The 25,410-nt window shown below is 37.7% G+C and overlaps 2 protein-coding genes across 5 annotated transcripts; both read left to right on the top strand.

Annotated features, from left to right (window-relative positions):
* Positions 1–106: 106 nt before the first annotated feature.
* Positions 107–6,777, top strand: LOC109099945 (DNA mismatch repair protein Msh2-like). Its single transcript, XM_042735494.1, has 16 exons — positions 107–362; positions 570–718; positions 795–1,082; positions 1,818–1,964; positions 2,049–2,198; positions 2,288–2,421; positions 3,203–3,402; positions 3,499–3,608; positions 3,706–3,829; positions 3,910–4,060; positions 4,146–4,243; positions 4,611–4,856; positions 4,935–5,139; positions 5,783–6,030; positions 6,121–6,290; positions 6,384–6,777. Exons 1-16 carry the CDS (start codon positions 155–157, stop codon positions 6,564–6,566), a joined length of 2,811 nt encoding a protein of 936 aa, XP_042591428.1. The 5' UTR covers positions 107–154; the 3' UTR covers positions 6,567–6,777.
* An 882-nt stretch (positions 6,778–7,659) lies between these two features.
* LOC109100198 (F-box only protein 11) lies at positions 7,660–24,377 on the top strand. 4 transcript variants are annotated; one of them, XM_042735490.1, is made up of 24 exons: positions 7,662–8,041; positions 9,267–9,318; positions 9,488–9,557; positions 10,055–10,182; positions 10,303–10,384; positions 10,515–10,659; positions 11,699–11,828; positions 12,055–12,138; positions 12,247–12,379; positions 12,482–12,588; positions 12,786–12,897; positions 13,580–13,686; positions 18,583–18,720; positions 18,815–19,032; positions 19,242–19,422; positions 19,533–19,655; positions 19,733–19,818; positions 19,998–20,074; positions 21,051–21,194; positions 21,318–21,428; positions 21,832–21,939; positions 22,032–22,140; positions 22,233–22,331; positions 22,563–24,377. In XM_042735490.1, exons 4-24 carry the CDS (start codon positions 10,075–10,077, stop codon positions 22,690–22,692), a joined length of 2,532 nt encoding a protein of 843 aa, XP_042591424.1. In that variant the 5' UTR covers positions 7,662–8,041; positions 9,267–9,318; positions 9,488–9,557; positions 10,055–10,074; the 3' UTR covers positions 22,693–24,377. The 4 variants fall into 4 exon arrangements, with proteins under 4 accessions (XP_042591425.1, XP_042591424.1, XP_042591423.1 ...); XM_042735489.1 differs by lacking the exon at positions 9,267–9,318; XM_019113693.2 differs by lacking the exons at positions 9,267–9,318; positions 9,488–9,557 and having other exon boundaries at positions 7,663–8,041.
* The last annotated feature ends 1,033 nt before the right edge of the window (positions 24,378–25,410 follow it).

The following is a 25,410-nucleotide window of genomic DNA, read 5'->3' as shown; positions in this document are numbered from 1 at the left end:
AAGAGATAAGGGTAAACAACTGAGGACTTGTTTCTTTTCCCAATCCACAGATTTGTTACAAAATAACGCTTCTGTATTTGAGTCGTCATTTTAACTCCGCCCCGTTTGCCTTTGACCCTCGTGGCGCGCCTGAGCTGTGGCGGGAGATTCCAGCATGGCGGTGCAACCTAAGCAAAATCTGTCCATGGACAGTGCGTCTGAACATGGATTTCTGAATTTTTATTTTTCCATGCCCGAGAAACCGGACACCACCGTGAGAGTATTTGATCGAAACGATTACTATACGGTGCACGGAAAAGATGCTGTTTTTGCAGCCAAGGAGGTTTTCAAGACGAATGGAGTCATCAAGAACTTGGGCACAGGTTGGCTGCTAACTTATGGAATTATTTCATAAAATAGTCGGTTCATTAAAGATTTTGGTTCTTTGTTTCTTTCTGTTGTGCAAATATTTACATCTTATTTAAACTGCATTCGTATAAAATCAGTTTGTGAACAACTTTAAAATTATGTTTGTGTTGTTAAATCAATAATTATGTCTAATAAAGGTGCTTTGTGTTTTAAAAACGCAGGCAATAAGAGGTTGGAGAGTGTGGTCCTCAGTAAGATGAACTTTGAGTCATTTGTGAGGGACCTGCTGCTGGTCAGGCAGTACCGGGTGGAGGTTTACAAAAATGCCAGTAAGAGCAGCAAAGAACATGACTGGCAGATATCTTACAAGGTAACTTGCAGTCTTCACTGGTTAATACAAATTTTCTGCATGTATTACCTCATCATGTTTGTGTTTTGCATCCCAGGCGTCTCCAGGAAACCTGACCCAGTTTGAGGAGATTTTATTTGGCAGTGGAGGAGGTCCTGGGGAGGGAGCTGCCGGTGTTGTCGGGGTTCGTCTTGGCACCGGGGCCGATGGACAGCGTGTCGTCGGTGTTGGCTATGTGGACAGCACCCTCAGGAAACTCGGTGTGTGTGAATTCGCAGACAACGATCAGTTTTCCAATCTGGAGGCTCTTCTTGTGCAGATCGGGCCCAAAGAGTGTGTGCTCCCTGGAGGAGATGCAGGTGGAGACCTCGGGAAACTCAAACAGGTGACTTGCTTATAGAGGCCAAATTACGTGTTATGAAGCAAGAAGGAGATGCACAATATATAGGATTCATAGTGATGTATAAATTCAGAATTCAGACCCTTTTTCTTGCAACTCCGAGTTTATATCTCACAGTTCTTAGTTTACATCTCGCAGTTGTGATGTTCAAAGTTTTTTTGTTTTGTTTTCAGCCACAGAATTAGAATAAAGACAATACAGTGCTCATATCTCTCAATTCTAATTTTTTTTTTCAAGTTTGAGTTTATGATTCACAATTCTGACTTCGCACCAAAAGGAAAAGCCACCTTTCTTAGTTTTCTCTAGTCATGTCGCACTGATTTCACTTTTTGTGTTCTTCATATACATCCACATATAAATAAAATCCTTACTAACAACCTGTCTTGCCAGTTGAAAAATACCCCCTCTAAAAATAAAATAAAAAATAATCAATCAAAATTAATATTAACTTTTTATGCTGTACAATATTATGCTGTGATGCTTAAATTCACTTGTACCATTTAAAATGATTGATTAAAATTTTATATTTTGAAAAAAAAAAAAAAAGTATTTTAATATAGGCCATTTATTGGTTATCAGACAAAATAAAAAAAGAAAAGAAAAAATCTGCAACTTATCATATCAACCATAATTTTAATATTGGTGCATCGCTAAAACAAGATTGTGTAATCTTAATCATAAGTATTATTTCTTACATGCTGGTTGCTGTTCATATTTCAGGTGGTGCAGCGTGGTGGCATTCTGCTCACAGACAGGAAGAAATCAGAGTTCACAACCAAAGACATTGTGCAGGATCTGAATCGGCTCCTGAAGGCCCGTAAGGGAGAGACTGTGTCCAGTGCTGCACTTCCAGAGATGGAGAAACAGGTTTGGGGCTCTGCAGCACAATTTAGACGTGTGTATTTCCAGGTTCTTGCCCAGGAGAATTAATCAGGTTATTGCTTTTTCTAGATTGCAATGTCTTGCCTACAAGCCGTCATCAAATACCTGGAGCTTCTCTCAGATGAGGCCAATTTTGGTTCCTTCAAGATAACCACCTTTGACCTCAACAAGTACATGCGTCTGGATAATGCTGCTGTGCAGGCTCTGAATCTCTTCCAGGTCAGGAGTCATTCAAAAACAAGAAATATGCAGTTTGTTCGGTGAAGGGTTATTGTGAGTTCTGATATGTTCCACCTCTGATTCCTCAGGGCTCTTCTGATGATGCTACAGGCACTCATTCTCTGGCAGGCCTTTTAAACAAATGTCGTACCCCACAAGGACAGCGGTTGGTCAACCAGTGGATCAAACAGCCTCTCATTGACAAAAACAAGATAGAAGAAAGGTGATTTTTTATTTTTATTATTATTATTACATATTGCTTTAAATCTGGATGTCATTCTTTGATTCAATCTGATACATATTTATGGAATGATATAGGATGCTTAAGTAGCTTAAGATTTAGTTTTACCCTAATGCTGATTTTTGAAGTATTATATATCTATATATAATATTTTATTTATTTATTTATTGTTTAATTTAAATGGAATTGAACTTCATACAAAACAACATACAACCAGACTATAATTATGATTTTATACGCCTAAAAAGTTTAGGGATGGTAGAAATTTTGAGAAGTCTCTTATGGTCACCAAGGCTGCATTTATAATATCATAACTTTACAGAATATTGATATTTGAATATATTATTAAATTAAATTTATTCCAATTAATTTTCAGCAGCCATTAGTCCAGTCTGTCACACAATGATACTTCAGAAATCATTCTAATATGCTGATTTGGTCCTCAAGAAATATGTTGTAAAACAGTTGTTGAAACTAATATTTTTTTTTCCAAGATTCTTTATACAAAGTTCAAAAGAGCAGCATTTATCTGAAATAAAAATGTCGTTACTGTGACAGTCGATCAGTTTAATGCATCCTTGCTGAAGAAAAGTATTAAATACTTTAATTAGAAAGCTATGTTTGATCAGTTGATCATCATTAGCAGCTCTTTTGTCTTGATCTTGTTTAAGTATCTTGTGGATTGATGTAGCATATTTTTAACATTATAGAGGGTTTATTTTTGCCTCTGACTTTATTACACATTTGTGGGCATGATGTGCAGACTGGATCTTGTGGAGACTTTTGTGGAAGACTCTGAGCTGAGGAAGAGTTGTCAGGAGGATCTTCTCCGCCGTTTTCCAGACCTGAACCGAATGGCGAAGAAGTTCCAGCGTCAGAGCTCTAATTTACAAGACTGTTACCGAGTCTATCAGGCTGTGGGGCAACTGCCGAGTCTGGTGCTGGCCTTGGAGAGATACAGTGGTGAGCACAATGTTGCCTGTAAACCTTCCTATTTGAATTTGAGCAACAAAGTTTGTTGTGGAGCAACACACTGAGGGACAGCTGTATTTTGTTTAGGAAAACATCAGGTCCTCCTGCACGCAGCATTCATCTCTCCCCTCAATGACCTTGTTTCTGACTTCTCCAAATATCAGGAGATGATTGAAACCACACTGGACATGAACCAGGTCTGCTAATGCCATCTACATTCAGTGCTTCAGTTAAACTTTAAGTCTAAAATCTGGAATTCCTAAAATGTATGCCACTCTTGTTTTTGTTGTCCAGGTTGAACATCATGAGTTCCTGGTTAAACCCTCATTTGATCCCACCTTGAGTGAGCTCAGGGAGAACATGGATCGCTTGGAGAAAGCCATGCAGGCGGCCTTGAACAGCGCGGCTCGTGAACTTGGTAGGTGAACATAATGTGGAAATATCAACCATTTAAATGTTAAACTAGTAAGAAAACCAATTGTGTTTGTTTTGCTCTAGGGCTGGAAGCAGCTAAGACTGTGAAGCTTGAATCCAACGCACAGATTGGGTACTTTTTCCGAGTCACATGCAAAGAAGAGAAGAGTCTTCGCAACAACAAGAAATTCACTACTTTAGATGTTCAAAAGAATGGAGTGCGATTCACTAACAGGCAAGAGAGATGTTGAAGGCGATGTTTAAATACTGCTGGTTAGAGTTTTTAGTGAGTGATGGGGTTGTCTTTTTTTTTTTTACAGTAAGCTGAGCTCTTTGAATGAAGAGTACACTAAAAGCAGAGAAGAGTACGAAGAGGCTCAAAATGCCATTGTCAAAGAGATCATCAGCATAGCTGCAGGTGAGAATCAATCATTTTTAAAGCCTCGTTCAGTGTGTAATTAAGGAATGTTCTGGATCAAATGTTTGCAATGCAATGGGAAAATTCCCTCATATTAATACAGTACATGGTGCTCTATTTTTGCGGATTTATTTTTAAGCTTGTTTTGTAACAAAAACATGGATGAAACATGGATATTCCATAAAACCTGGTATCAACGTGGTATTATTTATTGTGGTAATCAACATTGATCCACAAATGTTTATAGATCCTAATGTGTATTGAACATGTTAGCCATTTCGGTTACCAACATTAAGCTGTTTTCAGTTAATCGTGTTGTTGGCACATTATGAATGAATAGTTTAATAACCCTGTGTTTGTACCATAGGCTATGTGGATCCAGTACAGACTCTGAATGAGGTGATAGCTCAGCTTGATGCAGTAGTGAGTTTTGCTGTGGTGTGCCATGCTGCTCCAGTGCCTTACGTAAGGCCTAAAATACTAGAGAAAGGGTCAGGGAGACTCATTATAAAGGCAGCAAGACATCCCTGTGTTGAAGCCCAAGATGATGTGGCTTTCATTCCCAATGATGTCACCTTCAGAAGGGGCGAGGAGATGTTTCATATCATCACAGGTAAGCTCTTGTTTGAAATGGCAGTTTCATGTACATAAATGCATTAATCTATAATAAGCATTTTTATTATATTTTTAGGTCCAAATATGGGTGGTAAATCTACATACATTCGTCAAGTGGGTGTGATCGTGCTGATGGCACAGATTGGCTGTTTTGTACCATGTGATGAGGCAGAGTTGAGTGTGGTGGACTGCGTGCTCGCTCGAGTGGGTGCAGGGGACAGCCAGATCAAAGGAGTGTCCACCTTTATGGCTGAGATGCTGGAGACGGCTGCTATTCTTCGGTCAGAACTCACATTTGACATGTTTTGTGCATTATTTTTTAAGGAACATTCTGGGTTCAGTAGAAGTTAAAGGGATAGTCCACTCAAAGTTCTGTTATCATTTACTCACTCTCACATCGTTCTAAACTTGTATGACTGACTTGTTGTAGAATGTTTGTAACCAATTAGTTTTGGTTCAGAAAATTATTCAGTGGATAGTTTAAGATATTTTATAGAAATAAATCCATGCAGATTTGGAACAACATGAGGATGAGAAATGTAAATATTAAAATACTGTTTTTGTATTATAGCCGCAAGATATATACAATACGCCTGTTAATGTGATTTTAGTATATCTTTGTCACTGTAACAACATAATGCCATAAACTCTAAAAAGAAATTAAAACAATTTTACCACTTAAAAAGTAAGAGGAATGTGAAGTACGAATCTGGCTATATAAACTTTTATTGAACCTGGAATATTCTTTATATATATATATATATACATATATTATACTTTACACACACACACACATATACACAATGGTTTATGAATTTGATGCATCCAGTATACATTATTTAATTTTTATGCTTTTGATACATTTACAATATGTCCACTCAGTAATTTTTTGTAATGAATGCATGTCACGTTTTGTCACTTTAGATCAGCCACAGAGGATTCTCTCATCATTATTGATGAATTGGGCAGAGGCACATCCACATATGATGGCTTTGGTCTGGCCTGGGCAATCTCAGAGTACATTGCCACCCGCCTCAAGTCCTTCTGCCTGTTTGCCACTCACTTCCATGAACTGACGGCACTTGCACAGCAGGTTCCCACTGTCCGTAACCTCCACGTCACTGCTCTGACCACAGACAGCACTCTAACAATGCTCTACAAGGTGAAAAAGGGTACGTGACTCTTGAAAGATTTTCTAAAAACTTTTTGTACATTTCCTTTGTGTTTAGTGGTGTATGATGTTTGTGATTTATTTGACTTAGGCGTTTGTGACCAGAGCTTTGGGATTCATGTGGCAGAGCTTGCTAACTTCCCCAAACATGTGATTGCTAATGCACGGGAGAAGGCTTTGGAGCTTGAGGAGTTCCAAGATATCTCAAGTGCTGGGGAGGAAGCTGGACCCGAGGCCAAGAAACGCTGCCTGGAGAAACATGTGAGATTGAAAAAAAAAACTTTGTTTGCTCTGCTGCTCAATGTATTTAATTTTTACATTTGATAAACTGATTTGCTGTAATCTTGCCCATAGGAGGGGGAGAGGATCATCGAGGCTTTCCTGGATAAGGTTAAATCAATGCCTGTTGAGGGCATGTCTGATGAGGCTGTCAAAGAGGAGCTGCGCAAACTCAAGGCAGAGGTCATCGGAAAAAACAATAGCTTCGTCAATGAGATAGTGACACGTTCTGCCAAAGTCGAACTGACTTCAGCCTGAGGGCTGAGCATTGGCTTAGTGGATAAGTCCAACATTTCTATACAATTGTTTATGTATAATGGAAATTGATATAATCTATAGTAGATTAGAAATACGTTCCGTTTTAGCACCATCCTTCTCAGTTGTTTTTTTTCAGATTATTTTGCAAAGTGTTGCTACATTCTTAAGCTTTCTGTCAAAAATTCTCAGAGTAAAAACTTTCTAAAAAATATTTTGTGTATGTTGTCAGTTATAAGCATAACAGCAATTTTGGTTAGTAACAATGTTGCCATCTAATGGATAAATTTGGAAATGTTGAAGTTTTATTTTTTGCCTATTTTCAAAGCTAATGTTTTAATATTATAATTAAAAACATGTTTAGTTTAGACTGACCTTATTTGTACCCTTTTAAATTTACTTTTAGATTCATAAACAATACAATATTTTATAAAGGGACTAAATACACCAGGACGCCACAGTAGATTGCTAGGTCTGGAGAAAAAAAAAACTAAATAAAACATTAAACTAAATGAAGAAAAACTGAAAATGATTAAAGAAATAATAAAAAAATATTTAAATAGATGCATCTAACAGTGTGGTACTATAGAAAGTATAGTTTTAAAAATTATGAAAAACTATTCAATTTAATACATTTATAATATTTGACTTTAAACATTAAAATATATACACTAGCTGGATTTTAAAGCATATGAGTCTCACACAATGTTCATATCTCAGAGTGGCATTAAAAATCCCTTTCATGGCTTACCTGGTAAATTAAGCCAAGAAAAACTATTTTCAAGTGCTTATTTTTTTAATTGGTCAGGTTTGTAACAGCAATGCTTTCAAGTAAGTTTGTTTTCTAACCAAAACATATTAAACCAGTCTAAGATAGTCTGATCCTAGTTGGTTTAAGATGGCCAGCTGGTCTCCCAGAACCTTCTCCCCTTCTGCTACCTTGACCAAGCTAGGAGACAGGTTTAGGCTCCAGGGAAGGCTTTCATGCAGTTGCAATTCCATTCAAAACTCGGCTTCCTGGCACCAGGGCGGTTTACACTCTGAAACCGATTTTATTCAGGATTGGAAGTTTAATATCTAAAAGCAATGACACTTTTTGTCGAATATCAGTGGTGCCCCCTTGTGCATGTTCTCCATGTCCATGCTAATGGCTCCTCCTGCTAGAGAGAGAGGGAGAGAGATAGACACGGAGCTAAGCACAGGGGGGAGCTGTCCGAAAAAAACACACCAACAACACCCCGAAAAAGAAAAACTGCCCCGGGTTGGTGTCCTTTTTCGGTTTAGACGGGTGATTTGACTTGTTTCAGACCAGAGATTTGTGTAAATGCTAAGAACAACAGGATAAGGTCCGAGGGAAGCGTATTTTTTCTTGGTAAAGTCACCTCGCCAAATGAACTCCGTCAGAGCGAGCAGCAGGAGACCCAGGCGAGTGTCGAGGCCGCGCCCGGTGCAGCCGGAAAGAAACAACGCAGAAAGAGGTGAGACGTGCGCCTTTAATTCAACAACACTTGAATGTTGTGCCGTTTCGTGTACGGTGCTTTATCTATCTGACCCGACATGGCCACTCCGAAGCCGCACGGCCTGAATAAAAGGGTATGTGTGCACAGCGTCGAGGCGCATATACACAGGCCAGGCCGCGCTTTGTTTGGGCTGCGCGAGCCAGAACCGTAAACGGTTAGCTTTTAACACACTTACCACCTTTCCGGGTTGCCTTTAAACCTAGAAACAAGTTGACAAGGTACATTTTGATTTATCTTTGCTATAAGCCACCTCTCATGGGTTGTAGGTGGAAGAGTGAAGTGGATTTATGCAGGAAAATCTCCGCTGCTAGTATCCAGTGTGGGCTGCCATTGATAAGTTACACAACACTGTCCGTTAACACCAAATACTAATACACTGTCTGTTTTTTGCTGCATCGCATTAGTACCTTCAACAGCATTGTGATTGTTCGGTTTTGGTTGGCTTTCAATGCAGTAGCTGTGAAGTTAACTGTGTTTACACACTGCTAGGTAGCATGCAAGCTAACGCAAGTAACGTTAGCTGCGCAGTTGAGCGAGCAAACGGGGCTGGATAAAGGCTCTCTTTGCTGTTTTGTCGGGGGTATGTGCGTAATGGGACATTTATCACATGAGTGGTTGTTGTTGCAGGTTTGTAGATGATATGCACAAGGCCCTGGAGTCTGCTGGTGGAGGTGCATATGCGACGATCAATCAGAAACCTTTGTTTACACGCTTAAGCTTCGTTACAAACCCCCACTGACAGGCTTTCCATTGATAAAATGTTAAAGCATTAGGTTTTCTTGCTCTTTGAGCGCTTATTAGGAATTATTGATTCGTTTTAGACTAGTGGTGATCAGGGCATTTTGATGATCTTATTGTTTACATTTGATGTGATGTGAAACGTTTGCAGTTATAGAATATTTCAATGAGAAAATTTGTCTAAATGCATTGACTTGAGAGTGCACAGTATGTTATATTCATTTTAATATCACGTGGTATAACCTGTAAATGTATTTTGGACATACACCATAATAGTGCTATGGTATTGCCATCTGATGCCATCACTGCACTTTAGTTAGAGTCATGTAATATCTGTATTTGCATTAAACGTGTTTAATGTTAAGCTTCAGGTTCTTAAATCTTTGTTTTAGGTAAAAGGAATAGCATCTTCTCCATACTGCTTTGTTTTTGTACCTCTTTCTAGGCAGACAAAGTGAGAAGAGTCACAGCTGATCAGATAAGGATTTAATAAGCAGGTGTTGTTTTCATATTTTGCCCTGATGTACTCTTGTTGCCTTGCTGTCTTGTCACCTGTAAAGTTTTTGTTACCAATGGATCAGTCATCAGTTGCCATACACTTCGTGACAGTTCAGAGCCAAACTTTAGCTGCTATTCTCATTTTTCATTTTTGGATGTTGTCTCCAGGTACCAAATGTGCTGTAGGGAAGGACAGACTGTAAGGCTCTCAGGTGATCAGTACACCAGGTATTGACAGGTAGGTAGGGAACTTGCACACACAAACAGAGGTGAACAGGTAGGGAGCTTTAAGACATTTGTAGCTGATTGATGAACAGCTTTTGTTGCATCTTACCTGGAACAAAATTAATCTAGGCATTGCTTTATGTATAAAATATAATAGTGTTTACAATTGCAAAAACAGGAGGAAGTTGAGGCTTTTAAGGGTTTTACTCCTTAATTAGCAAGATATGAAAAAGCTTGAGGTTTTCCACAGATTGTGACGTTCTCGGTAAATAATGGGTGGAAGTGTTGTCTGCGCTGCTATGCTTTTGGAGAAGGCCAACAAAAAGTGTGCTTTTTGACTGTTCTTCATTGCGAGAATGGATCTGTTTTGTTCCAGCAGGCACGGTTTTCAGTGTGCTCACGTGGAAATCAGGAGTTTGTGGTGGATCTTGGGGTCTGAGCCTATGCAGGGCAGGTTGAACTGTTTTGCTGAATGGATTGTTTTTTTTTTTCTTCCTATGCTCTCTGTAGATGAGGACATCCCTGCAGATATGGTTGCAGAAGAATCTGGTCCAGGAGCTCAAAACAGTCCATACCAACTCCGTAGAAAGTCCCTGTTGCCTAAAAGAACTGTGTGCCCCACAAAAAACAGCATGGAGGTAAAAAATGAGATTCATACTATCCTTGTTTAGTTTGCACTTTTAACAGAGATTGACCTTCTGATGTCTTTTTAATATAAAACGAGTAGTTTAAAAGTCAATGTCTGATTTGTGATGCAGGGAGCCTCCACTTCAGCCACAGAAAATTTTGGTCACAGAGCTAAACGTGCAAGAGTGTCGGGAAAATCCCAGGACTTGCCAGGTGAGTGCAGAGTGTGGTCTCGGTCATTCAATTGTGATTACATTAGGTTTTGCTTCTGATCAAAGGACTATTAATTCATTGTGCTCTGCAAGTTTGATTTAGATTTCTTCTCCTGTTGTCTTTATTTCAGCTGCCCCTGCGGAGCAGTATCTCCAAGAGAAGCTTCCGGATGAAGTCGTTCTGAAGATATTCTCCTACCTGCTGGAGCAGGATCTGTGCCAGGCTGCCTGTGTATGCAAGCGATTCAGTGAGCTTGCAAATGACCCCATTCTCTGGTGAGAATTTTTACTTGGTGACAATAGATTGATTTGCAGAAGCACATTAATCTCTTTAATTGTAGAAGTATTGAGAAGAATTGTAAGGGCAATGTCATGGTGTAAGCGGGCTACAAATGATTTAATAGATCATAATGCTGGGAAAACAGCACATTGTTGCAGTGTCTATGAGAAGTTATGTTATGATGATCATGACAGCTAGACAGCAATAATATTGCAAAAAAAAATATGGTAGCTATCTGAAGAATGTAAGAGTGTAATGCTTCTCTTTGGAAGATGAGTTTAACACCTGACATGGCTAGTAAGCACAATGGCAAAATCATATCTTGGGGCTTTTTGATATCAGTCTTGTTTGCAGCTTCCACAAAAGAACAACATACTGTTCAAAAATACTGGGGTTAGTAAAATCTTGGGACAGACGTAACTTAGGCTCAATAAAGCTGCTTTTATTTATTCAAAATACAGTAATAACAGTAATATTGTGAAATATTACAATATAGAATAATTTTTTTTATTATATTATCCTGTGAATGCAAAGTTGAATTTCAGCAGCATTGTGGCTTGTGTCAAGTTTTCAGTGTCACATGATCCTTTCAGAAATCATTCTAATATGCTGATTTGGTGCTGTATTATTAATGTTAAAAAGCAGTTGTTCTGCTTAATTTTATTTCGTAAATCATGTTTTTTTAGGATGCGTTCATTAAGTTCAAAAGATCGGAATGTTTTTTAAATAGAATTTTTGGTAACAATGTAAAAATTGTTACTCTGGGTTTTGACCAATTTAATGCATCCTTGCTAAATAAAAGTATTTTCTTCAAAATAAAAAAAAAAACAAAAAACTTTTGAACGGTAGTGTGTAACTTACTAGTGGTGTGTGAGTCGTTACAGTAGTGTATGAACACTGACCTGAAATTATGGTAGAAATATAGAAAGTGCTCATTTTCCACTGTAATGTTTTGTAAATGGTGGATTGGTTGAGATGTTACAGATTCAAGTTGATATTTTTAGTGATTGTTTTGTCTCTTTGTGTAATTTATAGGAAGAGACTATACATGGAGGTGTTTGAGTACACACGGCCCATGATGCATCCAGAGCCGGGGAAGTTCTACCAGATCAACCCGGAAGAGTATGAGCAACCAAACCCGTGGAAAGAGAGCTTTCAGCAGTTGGTATGAGAGCTTGTGATTCTGTTGTCCTTGAAAAGTCAGTTTGTAGATAATCATCTGTCTTCTCACATCAGGATGGATGTGAATCCATAGATGATTTTTTTCCAGTGTGAGGCCTTTTGCAATTTGTCAGAGTAATAATGCTGTTCACTGTATGACATTTCCATCTTATGTTAACTTGTGAATAAGTGTTCATTAAGTCTTTGCTTTTGTTTTTCTTTTTCCACAGTATAAAGGAGCACATGTAAAGCCTGGTTTTGCAGAACACTTTTATAGTAATCCAGCCAGATACAAAGGCAGAGAGAATATGTTGGTATGGATCTTTGGCTTCAGCAGTTTCATTTATGTGAAGATGGTTCAATAAATGCACTGAGGAGATTTCAGCTTCCTTGTAATTGCAGTGTTTTTTCCTGATGTGCAGTATTATGACACCATTGAGGATGCATTGGGAGGGGTGCAGGAGGCCCATTTTGATGGCCTGATATTCGTGCATTCTGGCATTTACACAGATGAATGGATCTACATCGAATCTCCCATCACAATGATTGGCGCAGGTTGAACCTGATGACCCTGTTTTTGTTACCTATGTCCTTTAGATTTTAAAACTTTAACCTTACATTCCTAAACACTTACACCCCTGTTTTCTTTCTGTTCAGCCTCAGGGAAGGTAGCTGACAAGGTTGTCATTGAAAACACTAGAGATTCAACATTTGTGTTTATGGAGGGATCTGAAGATGCATATGTGGGCTACATGACCATCAGGGTGAGTCTAACAGCTTTTCCAACTTTTTTCTTTTAGTGCAGTGTCTTATTAGAGTCATTGCATGAATTTAAATCATTGCATGATGTCTTTTAGTTAATACTACTTGCTCTTCTCTGAATCATCCCTGATGCTGTTTTTTAGAGGTGGCAGCAAATCATGTTTTTGAGTGTGTGTAAAATGTTTTGTTTTACCCCCAGTTCAACCCTGATGATAAGTCAGCACAGCACCATAATGCTCACCACTGTTTGGAGATCACAGTTAACTGCAGCCCCAACATCGACCACTGCGTTATCCGCAGTACCTGCACAGGTGTGTTTCATCTGCTTCCCTAGCATAATACACCATAATTCTAAAGTTTGGGCTTGGTATGATTTTGGAAGATGTTTCTTATGCTCACTAAGGCTTCTTTTTTAAAAAATTAAAAATACAGTAAATATATTATTACTATTAAAAATAATAATTCTAATTTAATGTTTTAAAATGTAATTTATTACTGTAAGGGGACAAAATTTAATTGTGAGCAATTATTATTCCAGTCTTCAATTTCACATGATCCTTCAGCAATATTATCTAATATGCTGATTTTATAATCAGATAATATTTCTTGTTTTTATCAGTGTTAAAAACAGTGCTGCTTAATATTTTTGTGTGGAACATGATACTATTTTTCCCAGGATACATTGATGAGGATCCATTATACATTTTGTTACTATCATTTTTGATCAATTTAATGCATCATTGCTGAATTAAAAGATTAATGTCTTAAATGTACTGACACATATGATGAATTAAAAAAGAGTTTCCTATGTATGTGTTCAATTCATTTGGCAGATATTCATCTAACTTTACAGTGCATTCAAAGTATACATCAGTAAATGTGGGAATTAAACCCATGACCTTGGTGTTGTTAGCACCATATTTTATTAGCTAAAATACAGCAATTGTTATTGGATGGTTTTGAGATGGGAGTTTCTCTCTATCTTCTGTGCAGTGGGATCAGCGGTGTGTGTAAGTGGTCAGGGTGCCGGACCTACCATCAAACACTGCAACATCAGCGATTGTGAAAATGTTGGACTCTACATCACTGATCATGCACAGGTAGGAACCTTCATGATCTCTTTTGTGCATTGAAGGAATGGTTCAAAATGGAAATTGTACTTATTTACTTGTATTCATGTTGTTTTGAGATTTTATGCTGCTGAGTTTTCGTCATGCAAATGTTTTCCATACAATAGGATCATATTGACCTTTTAGTCAAGCACTGCACAGGAAAACACATCAAAAGCTCATTAAAATTGATTCATATGACTTGTTTTTTTTTTACTTTTATATCAAGTCTTCTGAACCCATATGATACATGCTTAGACTATTTCATTGATTCTTATTTAGTAGTAGTTAAAATGCAAGGCTTGTCTATTTTGCCTACATGTTCTGGTCAAAATCATATTGTAAAAATGTTGCATTTTGAATATATCTACTTTATGTCAGTGTTGACACAAATTTGTAGCAATTAATTGTAGATTATACAGTTGCAGACAAGACTAGTGGTCGACCGAAATTGTTTTTTTTAAAGCCGATGCCGATATCTTAGAAAGCAGGGTGGCCGATATAAAGCTGATATAATTTTATTTAATATTTAAGAAATTTGAAAATGGATGAAAAAATGTGTAAAATAAACATGCTTATACTTTAAATGAAAATGTATTTTTAAACAAATATTTAATAAAAAATATAAGTAAAAAGTAATCACTGTAACCAGCAGGACATTCAGTATTCTACTAAGAATTTTTTAATAATTAATAACAACATTAAATAAAAATAAACCAAGGTAACACTCATTTTACATACAGCACACAGTGGCAATTACATGTATATGACATTGGGCAAAAGCATGCAGGGCAGCATCATTTGAAATCATGAGGTGCCATAGAATGCAAAAAATACTTTTATAAGGTGTTTCAACACAGTAGTGTGATGGCAGTGTGTGAAAACAACCAGCCTATAATTGTAAAAATCGACCAACTCATTGTTTTACAATCCCAATAAATCAGAAACAGTCTCTCCACACTAGCAGTTCCAGATTTCTCACTACTATGATGTCATACTCGGGGAAAGTCCCACCCATTTGTGACGCTTTCTGCCCTATTAGCATATACACAGCCCTGAGTGAAGCTGCAGTCCGCCATTACTGTTTTCTTGCTGTATCTACTGGAAGTACAATGTCAGCGCCAAAGAGCCATGAAAAGTGTTGTGTGTTGGGATGCACCAACAAACATAGGAGTCTCCATAGACAACTGAGGACACAGTAGTTACATTTCATTTTCGAAGGAAATGTCCCAGAAACCACCACCCCCCCGGAAAAGTCTTATGCGTTTGTACTAACATTTTACGCCAGACTGCCTCTCAAATGAGGGTCAGTTCCGTTCTGAAAAGGGAGGCAGGAGCACCAGCTCATTGTTATTTGAAGGGGACAAACACAAAAAACAGTGTGTGTTGGCTCATACCCTAAAAGTGCCAATTTCAACAAGCTGTAAAAAATTATCTTTGGGGTATTTTGAGATAAAACTTCACATACATGTGTGTCTCAATGAAACTGAACTTTCCTGTCCATATTCAAGTCGCAAAGACTGACTGTCACGCAGAGCATACTTGTGTGTCTCAATGAAACTGAACTTTCCTGTCCATATTCAAGTCGCACAGACTGACTGTCACGCAGAGCATACGCGATTGTGCAGGATACAAATGCACACTTCATAAGATCTCAGCTGGATTCGACTTAAAGTTTGCAAGATTTTAGAAATTAGATGTTCATTAATCATTCAAAGATTTGTTTAAAGGGGTCATCTGATGTTGCTAAAAATAACATTATTTTGTGTATTTGGTGTAATGAAATGTGTTTATGTGGTTTAAGGTTAAAAAAAAACAACAATCACAAACCTAAAATTATAAATACTCATCTATGAACCAACCGTGCAAACATAAAACCATGTCTGCATTTGTGATCGGAGAAACGACAAACAACAGGCTCTACTCTACACTGATCAAAACTCACGTTTGAATCATCAGTGGCAAATACTCTACATATGTAAACGTAATTACAGACTGTGAGTCAGAACAGCCGGCATTGTAGTCTTCTCTCCAAGGATCAGAAAACAGTCCTCCACAAAATGTGCTGCACACATCTGAATATTTGGGTTGAAGTCGAACTGTTCTGGAACAGTGTTGTAAATACCACTTAACCACTGATTTCTAGTTGTGTTCTCTTTTGGAAGGCCAAACAAAGTATTTTCACTTTCACAATGAAACCGCATCTCCACAACATGGCGCCAGCGAGAATAAAGTTACGCCTTCTTTCTTTGCCTGAACATTTGGGCGCCGTTATGCAAATCTTCCAACAACGTGACATAGATATGTAGGGGCGTGTTTAAACGAGGTGTTTTAGGAGGGCGTGGACGAGTCTTAACTTTTAAAAAGAATATCTCTTGGGGTTTGAGACTTTAGTCTTTGCAACTTTAGGGATCTTATCTATTCACGAACAGCTTGTAACACTCAAAAGAGAAAGGAAAACATTAAATCGTATCATATGACCCCTTTAAATTATATAAATGCTGAATAATGACGGCAAAAGAGAAAGTGTTATAATGATTGCCTTTCTATTACTAACAATGTAAAAGCAATCGTTATAATACTTTTTTGTATACATTTTAATTCCTTTGTTTAACAGTTCTGTCTGATTATTAGACAGACTTCTGTCCGTGGACAGAGCGGTTAACGACAACAGTGAACAAGAGGGAGAATGTGAATTGCCGTTCTCAGCGCCGTCGAAATAAGTCCATTGAGCTGTCAAAATATATAAGTCCTGCCACAAACGCATCGGCCAAACAGAAAAACCTATCAGCAGATGCCAATATTTGAAAAATGCAAAATATCAACCGAAATATTGGTCGACCACTAAACAAGACTCTGTGTGTGTGTGTATATGTGTATACATATATACATAAACACACACAGACACAGTGGGAAAATATTTATTTGATCCCCTGCTGGTTTTAAATGAAGGGTCTTTCATTTTTATGGTAGGTTTATTTTAATGTATAGAGACAGAATATCAACCAAAAAAATCCAGAATAAACACATTATTTAAAGGTTAGAAATCAATTTGCACTTCAGTGAGTGAAATAAGTATTTGATCCCCGAGCAAAACATGACTTAGTACTTGGTGCAGAAACCCTTGTTGGCAAGCACAGAGGTAAAATGTTTTTTGTAGTTGGTCACCAGGTTTGCACACATCTCAGGAGGGATTTTGATACCCTCCTCTTTACAGATCCTCTCTAAATCCTTAAGGTTTCTTGGCTGTTGTTTGGCAACTCGAAGTTTCAGCTCCCTCCACAGATTTTCTGTAGGATTGAGGTCTGGATACTGGCTACGCCACTCCATGACCTTGATGTGCTTCTTCTTGAGCCACTCCTTTGTTGCCTTGGGAGTATGTTTTGGGTCATTGTCATGCTAGACGACCCATCAATGACCCATATGCTGTGTTCTGGCTGAGGTAAGGAGATTCTTGTCCCCGATTTTACAATACATGGCCCCGTCCATTTGACCCTCAATGTGGTGAAGTCGTCCTGTAACCTTTAGCAGAAAAACAGCCCCAAAGCATAATGTTTCCACCTCCGTGCTTGACTGTAGGGATGGAGTTCTTGGGGTCATAGTCAGCATTTCTCTCACTCCAAACACAGCGAGTCGAGTTAATGTCAAAGAGCTAATTTTTGGTCTCATCTGACCACAGCACTTTCGCCCAAGCCTTCTCTGAATCATTTAGACGTTCTTTTGCAAACTTTAAATGGGCCTGTGCATGTGCCTTCTTGAGCAGGTGGACCTCACGGGCGCTGCAGGATTTCAGTTCATTGCGGCGTAGTGTGTTACCAATGAGTTACCACTTTTTTTTAAAAAATTTAACAAAAAAAATTTTTTTTGGTTTGTTTGTTTTGCTTGGTGACTGTGGCCCCAACTGCCTTAAGATCATTAACAAGCTCCACCGGTGTAGTTTGGGGCTGATCCCTCACCTTTCTCATGATCATCCTTAACCCATGAGGCAAGATCTTGCACGGAGCTCCAGACCAAGGCCGATTGATGGTTGTTGTTTTTTTTTTTTGTTTTTTTTTCTTCTGAATAATCGCACCAACAGTGGTCTCCTCCTCACCAAGCTTCTTGCTGATGGTCTTGTAGCCCATTCCAGCCTTGTGCAGATCTACAATCTTATCTCTGACATCCTTTGACAGCTCTTGCCCATGGTGGTGTGAGAGGTTGGAATGGAAGATACAGATTGTATGGACAGGTGTCTTTTATACACCTAATGAGCTGACATTAGGAGTAACTTCTTAAAGTGGCAGGACTAATCTGTGTTCCACATGGGCACATAACCAATCTGTGGGAGCCAGAATTCTTGCTGGTTGGTAGGGGATGAAATACTTATCTCACTCACTGAAATGCAAATCAATCTCTCCACATAATATATAATTTCTGTAAAAATACTACTATAAAAATTACAGACCCTTCATTTCTTTGTATGTGGGCAAACTTACAAAATCAGCAGGGGATCAAATAAATATTTTCCCCATTGTATATTAGTACTGTCAAACGATTAATCGCATCCAAAATAAGTTTTTGTTTACATAATATGAGTATGTACTGTGTATATTTATGTATATATACATATATAAACACATGCATGTATATATTTAAGAATTTTTTATATATATTAACTATATTTATATATACTATAATAATATAGATATATAGATGTATGTACATGTAAATATTTTCAAAATATATACTGAATGTGTGTATTTATATATACATAATAAATAAACAGTACACATATATTATGTAAACAACTTTTTATTTTGTATGTGATTAATCGCGATTAAACATTTGACAGTACTAAAATATATATATAACACTTTAAATATTTACCTGTGAGCTGTTGTGTTACAGGGTATTTATGAAGATAACGAAATCTCAAACAATGCGCTTGCGGGTATCTGGGTAAAAAATCATGGCAATCCCATCATCAGACGTAATCACATCCACCATGGCAGAGATGTAGGAGTGTTTACCTTTGACCATGGCATGGTGATTACATCTAATATTTCTTATTAGAAATGTTTTCTTAATATATCTGTTCTAGCCAGTGAGCTGATGTCTGTCTCTTTGTCTCCCTCTGCAGGGCTACTTTGAGAGCTGTAATATCCATAGGAACAGGATTGCAGGATTTGAGGTGAAAGCATACGCGAATCCAACCGTAGTACGCTGTGAGATCCACCACGGCCAAACGGGGGGCATCTACGTACATGAGAAAGGCCGAGGCCAGTTCATAGAAAACAAAATCTATGCTAATAACTTTGCTGGTGTGTGGATCACCTCTAACAGTGACCCAACTATAAGGTCAGTCTCCATTGTCCTCCCTGTGTTGCCTATGGAAATGAAGTTTGCAGTGTCATATTAGTATAAATCAATATTGTTATTTTTAGACTTGGAAATAATTTTGGATATTGACTAGCTTTTGCTCAGCTCACTTAACACTCAGCACACTGGGAATTGATTGTTCCATCTTGTTGATTATCTATAAAGTGAAATGTCTGCTCTTAATCTAGGGGAAATGCCATCTTCAATGGAAACCAAGGAGGCGTTTACATATTTGGAGATGGGAGGGGCCTCATTGAGGGAAATGATATTTATGGAAATGCCCTGGCTGGCATTCAGATCAGAACGAACAGCTGTCCTATAGTAAGGCACAACAAGATCCATGACGGGCAGCATGGAGGAATCTATGTGGTGAGCATGAACATGAACTGACTGTAATACATTACAGGCTGCTGACAGAACAAAAAAGTATGCACTGGTCATAGAGTAACTCTCCCTGTTCTGCCTGTTTCTGTTTGTAGCATGAAAAGGGCCAGGGTGTAATAGAGGAAAATGAGGTGTACAGCAACACTCTGGCCGGAGTGTGGGTGACCACAGGAAGCACGCCAGTACTCAGGAGGAACAGGATACACAGCGGAAAACAGGTTTGGAACTTCAAAATTTAGTTTGATATGATCTAGCCTTCATTCTTCCATTCTAATTTTGTTATATCTCTGAAAAGGTTGGAGTGTATTTTTATGACAACGGACATGGAGTACTGGAAGATAATGATATCTACAATCACATGTACTCTGGGGTCCAGATCAGGTAGGACGTAATTGAATTTCTGCTCCTTTAGGAAGTATCTGGAGTACCAATTGGTTTTCAGTAGTCTTGGAAGTACAAAAATAAAAATAAAAAGTGTACTGCATTTTTATGTTGGACTCATTTTTTGGATGCATTGTGTAGGACTGATGTTTTTTCTTTTGTTTCTTTTTTAAACAAAGAACTGGAAGCAATCCAAAAATCAGAAGAAACAAAATTTGGGGTGGACAAAATGGAGGTATCCTTGTTTACAATTCTGGTAAGTTCTTTATCCACTTTGTCTCTGTCTTTTCAATCCTTATGAAGCTTGTTAAGTATGGTTTTCTTTTTTCTTTTCATTTTTTTTTTCCCATAAACTAGGGCTGTGGAATTAATCGAAATTTAGTTTCGATTTCAATTTCGGCCTAGATTATGAAAATATAATAATCAAGATAAAACAATTATTGCACCCCCTTTCCAGCAGTGCGCTTTCACTCCCCCATATAAGCCCATTTTGACGTGTAAATCAGTAAAATCATGTAACGTGACTTTTACAAAATGGGATATGCTTGAGTTATTAAAGTTGATTAGATGTTTTCAAAAGCACTAAAGAGAACTTGCACTGTTCCTCAGTAGGCTTGCGCTCAGAGACGGAACAGAACACGGACATGTAAAGTCATCTAAACGGTCAAATACAAGCAAAAATTGTCAAAATGTGGCGCTTGATGATTATTCACTTAAACCCCTCATCGGTTATGTAATAAATGAATTTAAATAGATGAGAATGAAAATTCGTGTGTAACGATGAATTAAAACCGAGCGGGTCTTAAAGTGACAGCGTTCTGTATTCCTGCTGCCGACTGTGTGCTTAATGTCAATCAAAGAACAAAAGACAAAGACAAAATCAGTCCCTGCTCTTCACAGAAAGTCTTTTGTAGCTTTAATAAGAAACCAGTGAAGTTTAATATTTACAGTGAAGACTATGCTGTTTTATTTTACATTTGATTATTCAATTTCTATAGGCTGTTAACTGAGTACTTTAGACTTACATTAAATTTATGTATTTTTTTGTTATATGGCCCACTAATAACAGTGTTAAATAACCGTGATTACAATATTGACCAAAATAATCGTGATTATGATGTCATAATCGAGCAGCTCTACCATAAACAGTTAGATCTCAGATGTTACATTGGTCTGCCTAGTTTCTGTTTTCTCGTGTTTGTGTTTAACATCATTTGGTGGTCTATTCTTAGGGCTGGGTTTTATCGAGGACAATGAGATCTTTGATAATGCCATGGCAGGGGTGTGGATTAAGACGGACAGCAACCCCACGTTGCGCAGGAATAAAATCCATGATGGACGGGATGGGGGTATTTGCATATTCAACGGCGGGAGGGGTAAGAACAGATTTGGAAGATTTCTCACTGCTTATAGGCACAGCACAGGAAATGCATTGCCAGTTGACCATTTCTAATCTTTATGATAGAAACTAATAGCAGTGTCTTTATATGCATGTTCAGGGTTGTTGGAAGAGAACGATATCTTCAGGAATGCACAGGCTGGTGTTCTCATCAGCACAAACAGCCACCCGGTGCTGCGGAAGAACCGGATATTTGATGGCTTTGCTGCAGGTCAGTAGAAGGTTTAGGTCAGAAGTGCATACACGCTGTCACTGTAGTGGTCTTAAAGGAATAGTTCATCCAAAAATTACAATTTGCTGAAAATTAACTCACCCTCAGGCCATCCAAGATATAGATGAGTTTGTTTCTTAATCAGAACTGATTTCAGAGAAATGTAATGCAAAATTTTTCAAAAATCTGTTCATATGAAGAAACAAATTCATCTTCATTTTGGATGGTCAGTTTTCAGCATGTACGTGTTGTCACGATTGTGTAGTCTGTGGCATTTTTCTGTTTAAAAACATAAAACACGCACATTGTAAAACAATAAAAATGTACGTGTTGTCACGATTGTGTAGTCTGTGGCATTTTTCTGTTTAGTCGTCTAAATAACGCTCTTTCACCCCCACTTTAGGCATTGAAATCACAAACCATGCCACAGCGACTCTGGAAGGCAATCAAATATTCAACAACAGATTTGGAGGCTTATTTCTAGCCTCTGGTGTCAACGTTACAATGAAAGGTAAACATTAACATTGAAACTCATAGCTGACTATCTCACTTCACCTCAATATTATGTATTTGTTAATGTAAATGTTTTTCATAACTTTGTAGATAACAAAATCATGAACAATCAGGATGCCATAGAAAAGGCAGTGAGCAGAGGTCAGTGCCTGTACAAGATTTCCAGTTACACCAGCTACCCCATGCACGATTTCTACAGGTAATTTAGAAGGCACGCAACTAGAAGCGTCTGCTTTGAAAACCAGTGGAATTGGTTGTAGTATTTGACCATCTTCCATTCTCTTGTATTAGGTGTCACACCTGTAACACAACAGACCGGAATGCAATTTGTGTGAATTGTATTAAGAAGTGCCACCAAGGGCATGATGTGGAGTTTATACGGCATGATAGGTCAGTGCAAAACCAGTTTTTAGCTGAAACAAGCTTCCATAGAAAACAGCTGTGCTGCTTAATGTTTTTAAATTCAAAACTGATCAATTTTTCTTGAGTATCTTAGAGTTATAAAAATAACATTGATTTAAAATAGAACTTAACTCTTTTTCTTTTTTTCTGTCATATTTGCGATTTAGTGGATACATAGATGAATCTGCTCTAATCGCTTTTCTAATCTGTCCTATCCAGGTTTTTTTGTGACTGTGGCGCGGGTACATTGTCCAATCCTTGCACATTGGCTGGAGAGCCGACCCATGACACGGACACTCTGTATGACTCTGCACCTCCCATAGAATCCAACACATTACAGCACAACTGAGATCCAGCTCAACCTCCAACACAGCACCCTGGCCTTTATCGTACCTGCCTACAAATCCAGAGCACCTGCCATTTCTGGGCCAGAGAGACCTGGTGTGCGATGTATGTGTGGATAACTAAAACTGTCAGACTTTGAATTCATTCTTTTAAGAGAAACTATCCTTGGAAAGGTGAAATGCAGAACTCCAAAGCTGCCTCAGTACTGGGTGCAGATTCTCTTGTATATTGCAAACTGAGAAGATGTTTTGATGCAAGTAGTTCTCTTCACTTCTGGTTGGGAGCGTGACGGATGATTTGGAAGAGTGAAATATTGTGAAGCAATATGTTGACTCAGGATTATGGAGGTGGGTACCACAGTGGTGTTGAGTTTGGGAGGGGAATAGACTTTCTTGGGTCCTTCCAATCGCAAAGTCTGACGCTGTGAGCCCTGCCCTGTGCAACTTCAGTGCTATGTGGAGATTCAAGACGAGTTCTGCTGCAGTTTTTGTACAGATCTGACCGTGACCCGAGCCACTAGGAGCTACAGATTGCGGTTTCTCGGATTAGAGGCAGAGCCATTGCATTATGGCTTCCGGCGACTGTTTTTTGACAGCAGATGTGCTGAAATATATGTATGATATAAAAAAATTAACAAAAAAACAAAACAAAAAAAAAAAACAATGTGATTAGCACTTGCTTTTTTAATGTTAATATGTGTTTCTGATCTACAAATATGATTTTAATGCTTTCTCATGTAGTTTTGTATTTTCAGGCAAAAAAAAATCTTACTGTATTTGAATGTCTTTTATTTTATTATATATTATTATTATTATTGTTATTAATATTTTTGTTGGCACACATTAGGCTTGCTGTAATCGTACTCCTGTCTCAGCATATAAGTTCTTTCTGTGAAAGAGGAATAACAAAGAAAAGATCATAAAAAAACGAACACTAAATTGTCCTCCAGCATTTTTTTTTCTTTTTTAATGAGGTGACTTTTAAGTTAACTTCTTTTTATGTGAACGATTGAAGTGTGGAATTTACGGTTGTGCAGGTTCAGAAATGTTTGCATCACCTTTGTTGCTGCCATAATTAGAAAAAAAAAGGTTATTTTTGCCTGTTGTATTTATCTTTCTCATTTTTAAGTTCCCTTTAATCTCCAAGTGGTTTGAAGTGTGAAACAAGGGCCCAAAGAATTCTGAAACATGTTTGACCGTAACATCTTATACAAAATGTAAAAAAAAAAAGAGTTCTATTAAAAACAATCCCAGAGCATTTTCATTGTTAATTCTTTGTCCATGTGATCATAGCATCATGAAAATGCCCCTTTACTTTTCAAATCATTTTTATTGCATTCTTTTGGGCCCATGGCCTGACTTGTGCCTGTTTTAAGTATGATAGTGATTTTGAAAAGCCTTGCTGGAGTTGGTTATATCGGAGGCCTCTGGCCTCTTTAAAGCTGAGACAAGTATCTCTACAGCCCCACTGTCTTTTTGCCCCTCAAACTCCATCTATGTGTAATGTGGTGACTGTGGCTTCTCATGCAGCCTGAATTTTATGCATGTGTACCATAACATCTAGACTTAATATATTGTGAAGTCTTCAATAACCATTATGTAGATGCTAGTATGAATTTAAAAAGGGTTTAATTTCCTAGAAAAGAACAGAAACTGGTCATTTTTAAGAAAATAAACTTTATTAGATCAACAGTGCTTGTGCTTGATTTTGTTGATTCATAACAGTACATTTGACATGTTAAGAGGAAGTTTGCTGTTTTAATCACATGCTTTAAAGGTTGCACTACTTTGATAAAACTGTAGCCTGAAAACCCCTAACAGCTGTCACTACAGTTCAACAGAATAATATACTGCCTTCAAGAGCTTGTTAAACATGACTCGATTACAGTTATTATAAGACAAAACCACCCTGATTGCAGGTGTTGCCTTCCTGTAATACTCTAATGCAGATACTCCACTTGTGCAAATAACGCAAGTAAGTGCTGTAGGAGACTTTTACAGCGGTGTGTTTTATCTAGTCTGATAAGAATATGTCGTTATTGACTGAATTCATATTCCTTTTGCTCTCTCAATTTCTGGGTAAATATGCGCCACCTATAGGCAAACAACCTAAACAAGCTTTTCAGAGTTAGACATCTGCTAAACCGCATTGATCTTCAGATATTTGATGGTAGGTTTATGCACTCATGTTTCAAGTATTTTGTTTTAATTGATATAATACGTCACCCATAACTCTTCAAAGGTTGTTTGTGGCCTAAATTTATTAGATCTATTTGTTTTTAGATTATAGGGTACAATGAAAAAATATTCTTGCTTTTGAGATTGTACTCATTAAAAAAAAAAAAACTATTACATGCAAGGATAGAGTTTTGAGAGAGTACTTGTATAGTATTCCACACTCTTGTTTGGGTCATTGTGATCTAAAGGCCTGTGTTAATAAATTAACTTCTTTCGTCTAATATTATCACACACACACAAATTGTGCTTGCATTAATCAGAGAAACTAAAAACTGAAATGAATGAAAAGCATTTCAGAAACGACTGATAGGTAGTTCAGACTTTTAAGGCCAAATAAATGGAAGTGTGTAGTGTTTACACACTGTATACTTACAGCCTTGAAATGCTTATCTAGGGAAGTGAGTGGAATTGGATTGTATATTAAACTGGCGGCCTTTTTTTAAGACAGAAAAAAACTTTTCATCTAATGATGACCCACATCTATC

This window comes from Cyprinus carpio, chromosome B12, assembly GCF_018340385.1.
Source record: "Cyprinus carpio isolate SPL01 chromosome B12, ASM1834038v1, whole genome shotgun sequence".
NCBI lineage: Eukaryota > Metazoa > Chordata > Actinopteri > Cypriniformes > Cyprinidae > Cyprinus > Cyprinus carpio.
Note: the sequence above shows the minus strand (reverse complement) of the source record. Positions and strands in the feature narration are given on the sequence as shown.

Coding starts and splice junctions, on each gene's coding strand:
- LOC109099945 (XM_042735494.1), top strand. CDS start 155: ATGGCGGTGCAACCTAAGCAAAATCTGTCCATGGACAGTGCGTCTGAA. Junction 719..794: donor ACTGGCAGATATCTTACAAG/GTAACTTGCAGT, acceptor TTTGCATCCCAG/GCGTCTCCAGGAAACCTGAC. Junction 2,422..3,202: donor AAAAACAAGATAGAAGAAAG/GTGATTTTTTAT, acceptor CATGATGTGCAG/ACTGGATCTTGTGGAGACTT.
- LOC109100198 (XM_019113693.2), top strand. CDS start 7,954: ATGAACTCCGTCAGAGCGAGCAGCAGGAGACCCAGGCGAGTGTCGAGG. Junction 10,183..10,302: donor CCACAAAAAACAGCATGGAG/GTAAAAAATGAG, acceptor TTTGTGATGCAG/GGAGCCTCCACTTCAGCCAC. Junction 21,195..21,317: donor CATATTCAACGGCGGGAGGG/GTAAGAACAGAT, acceptor ATGCATGTTCAG/GGTTGTTGGAAGAGAACGAT.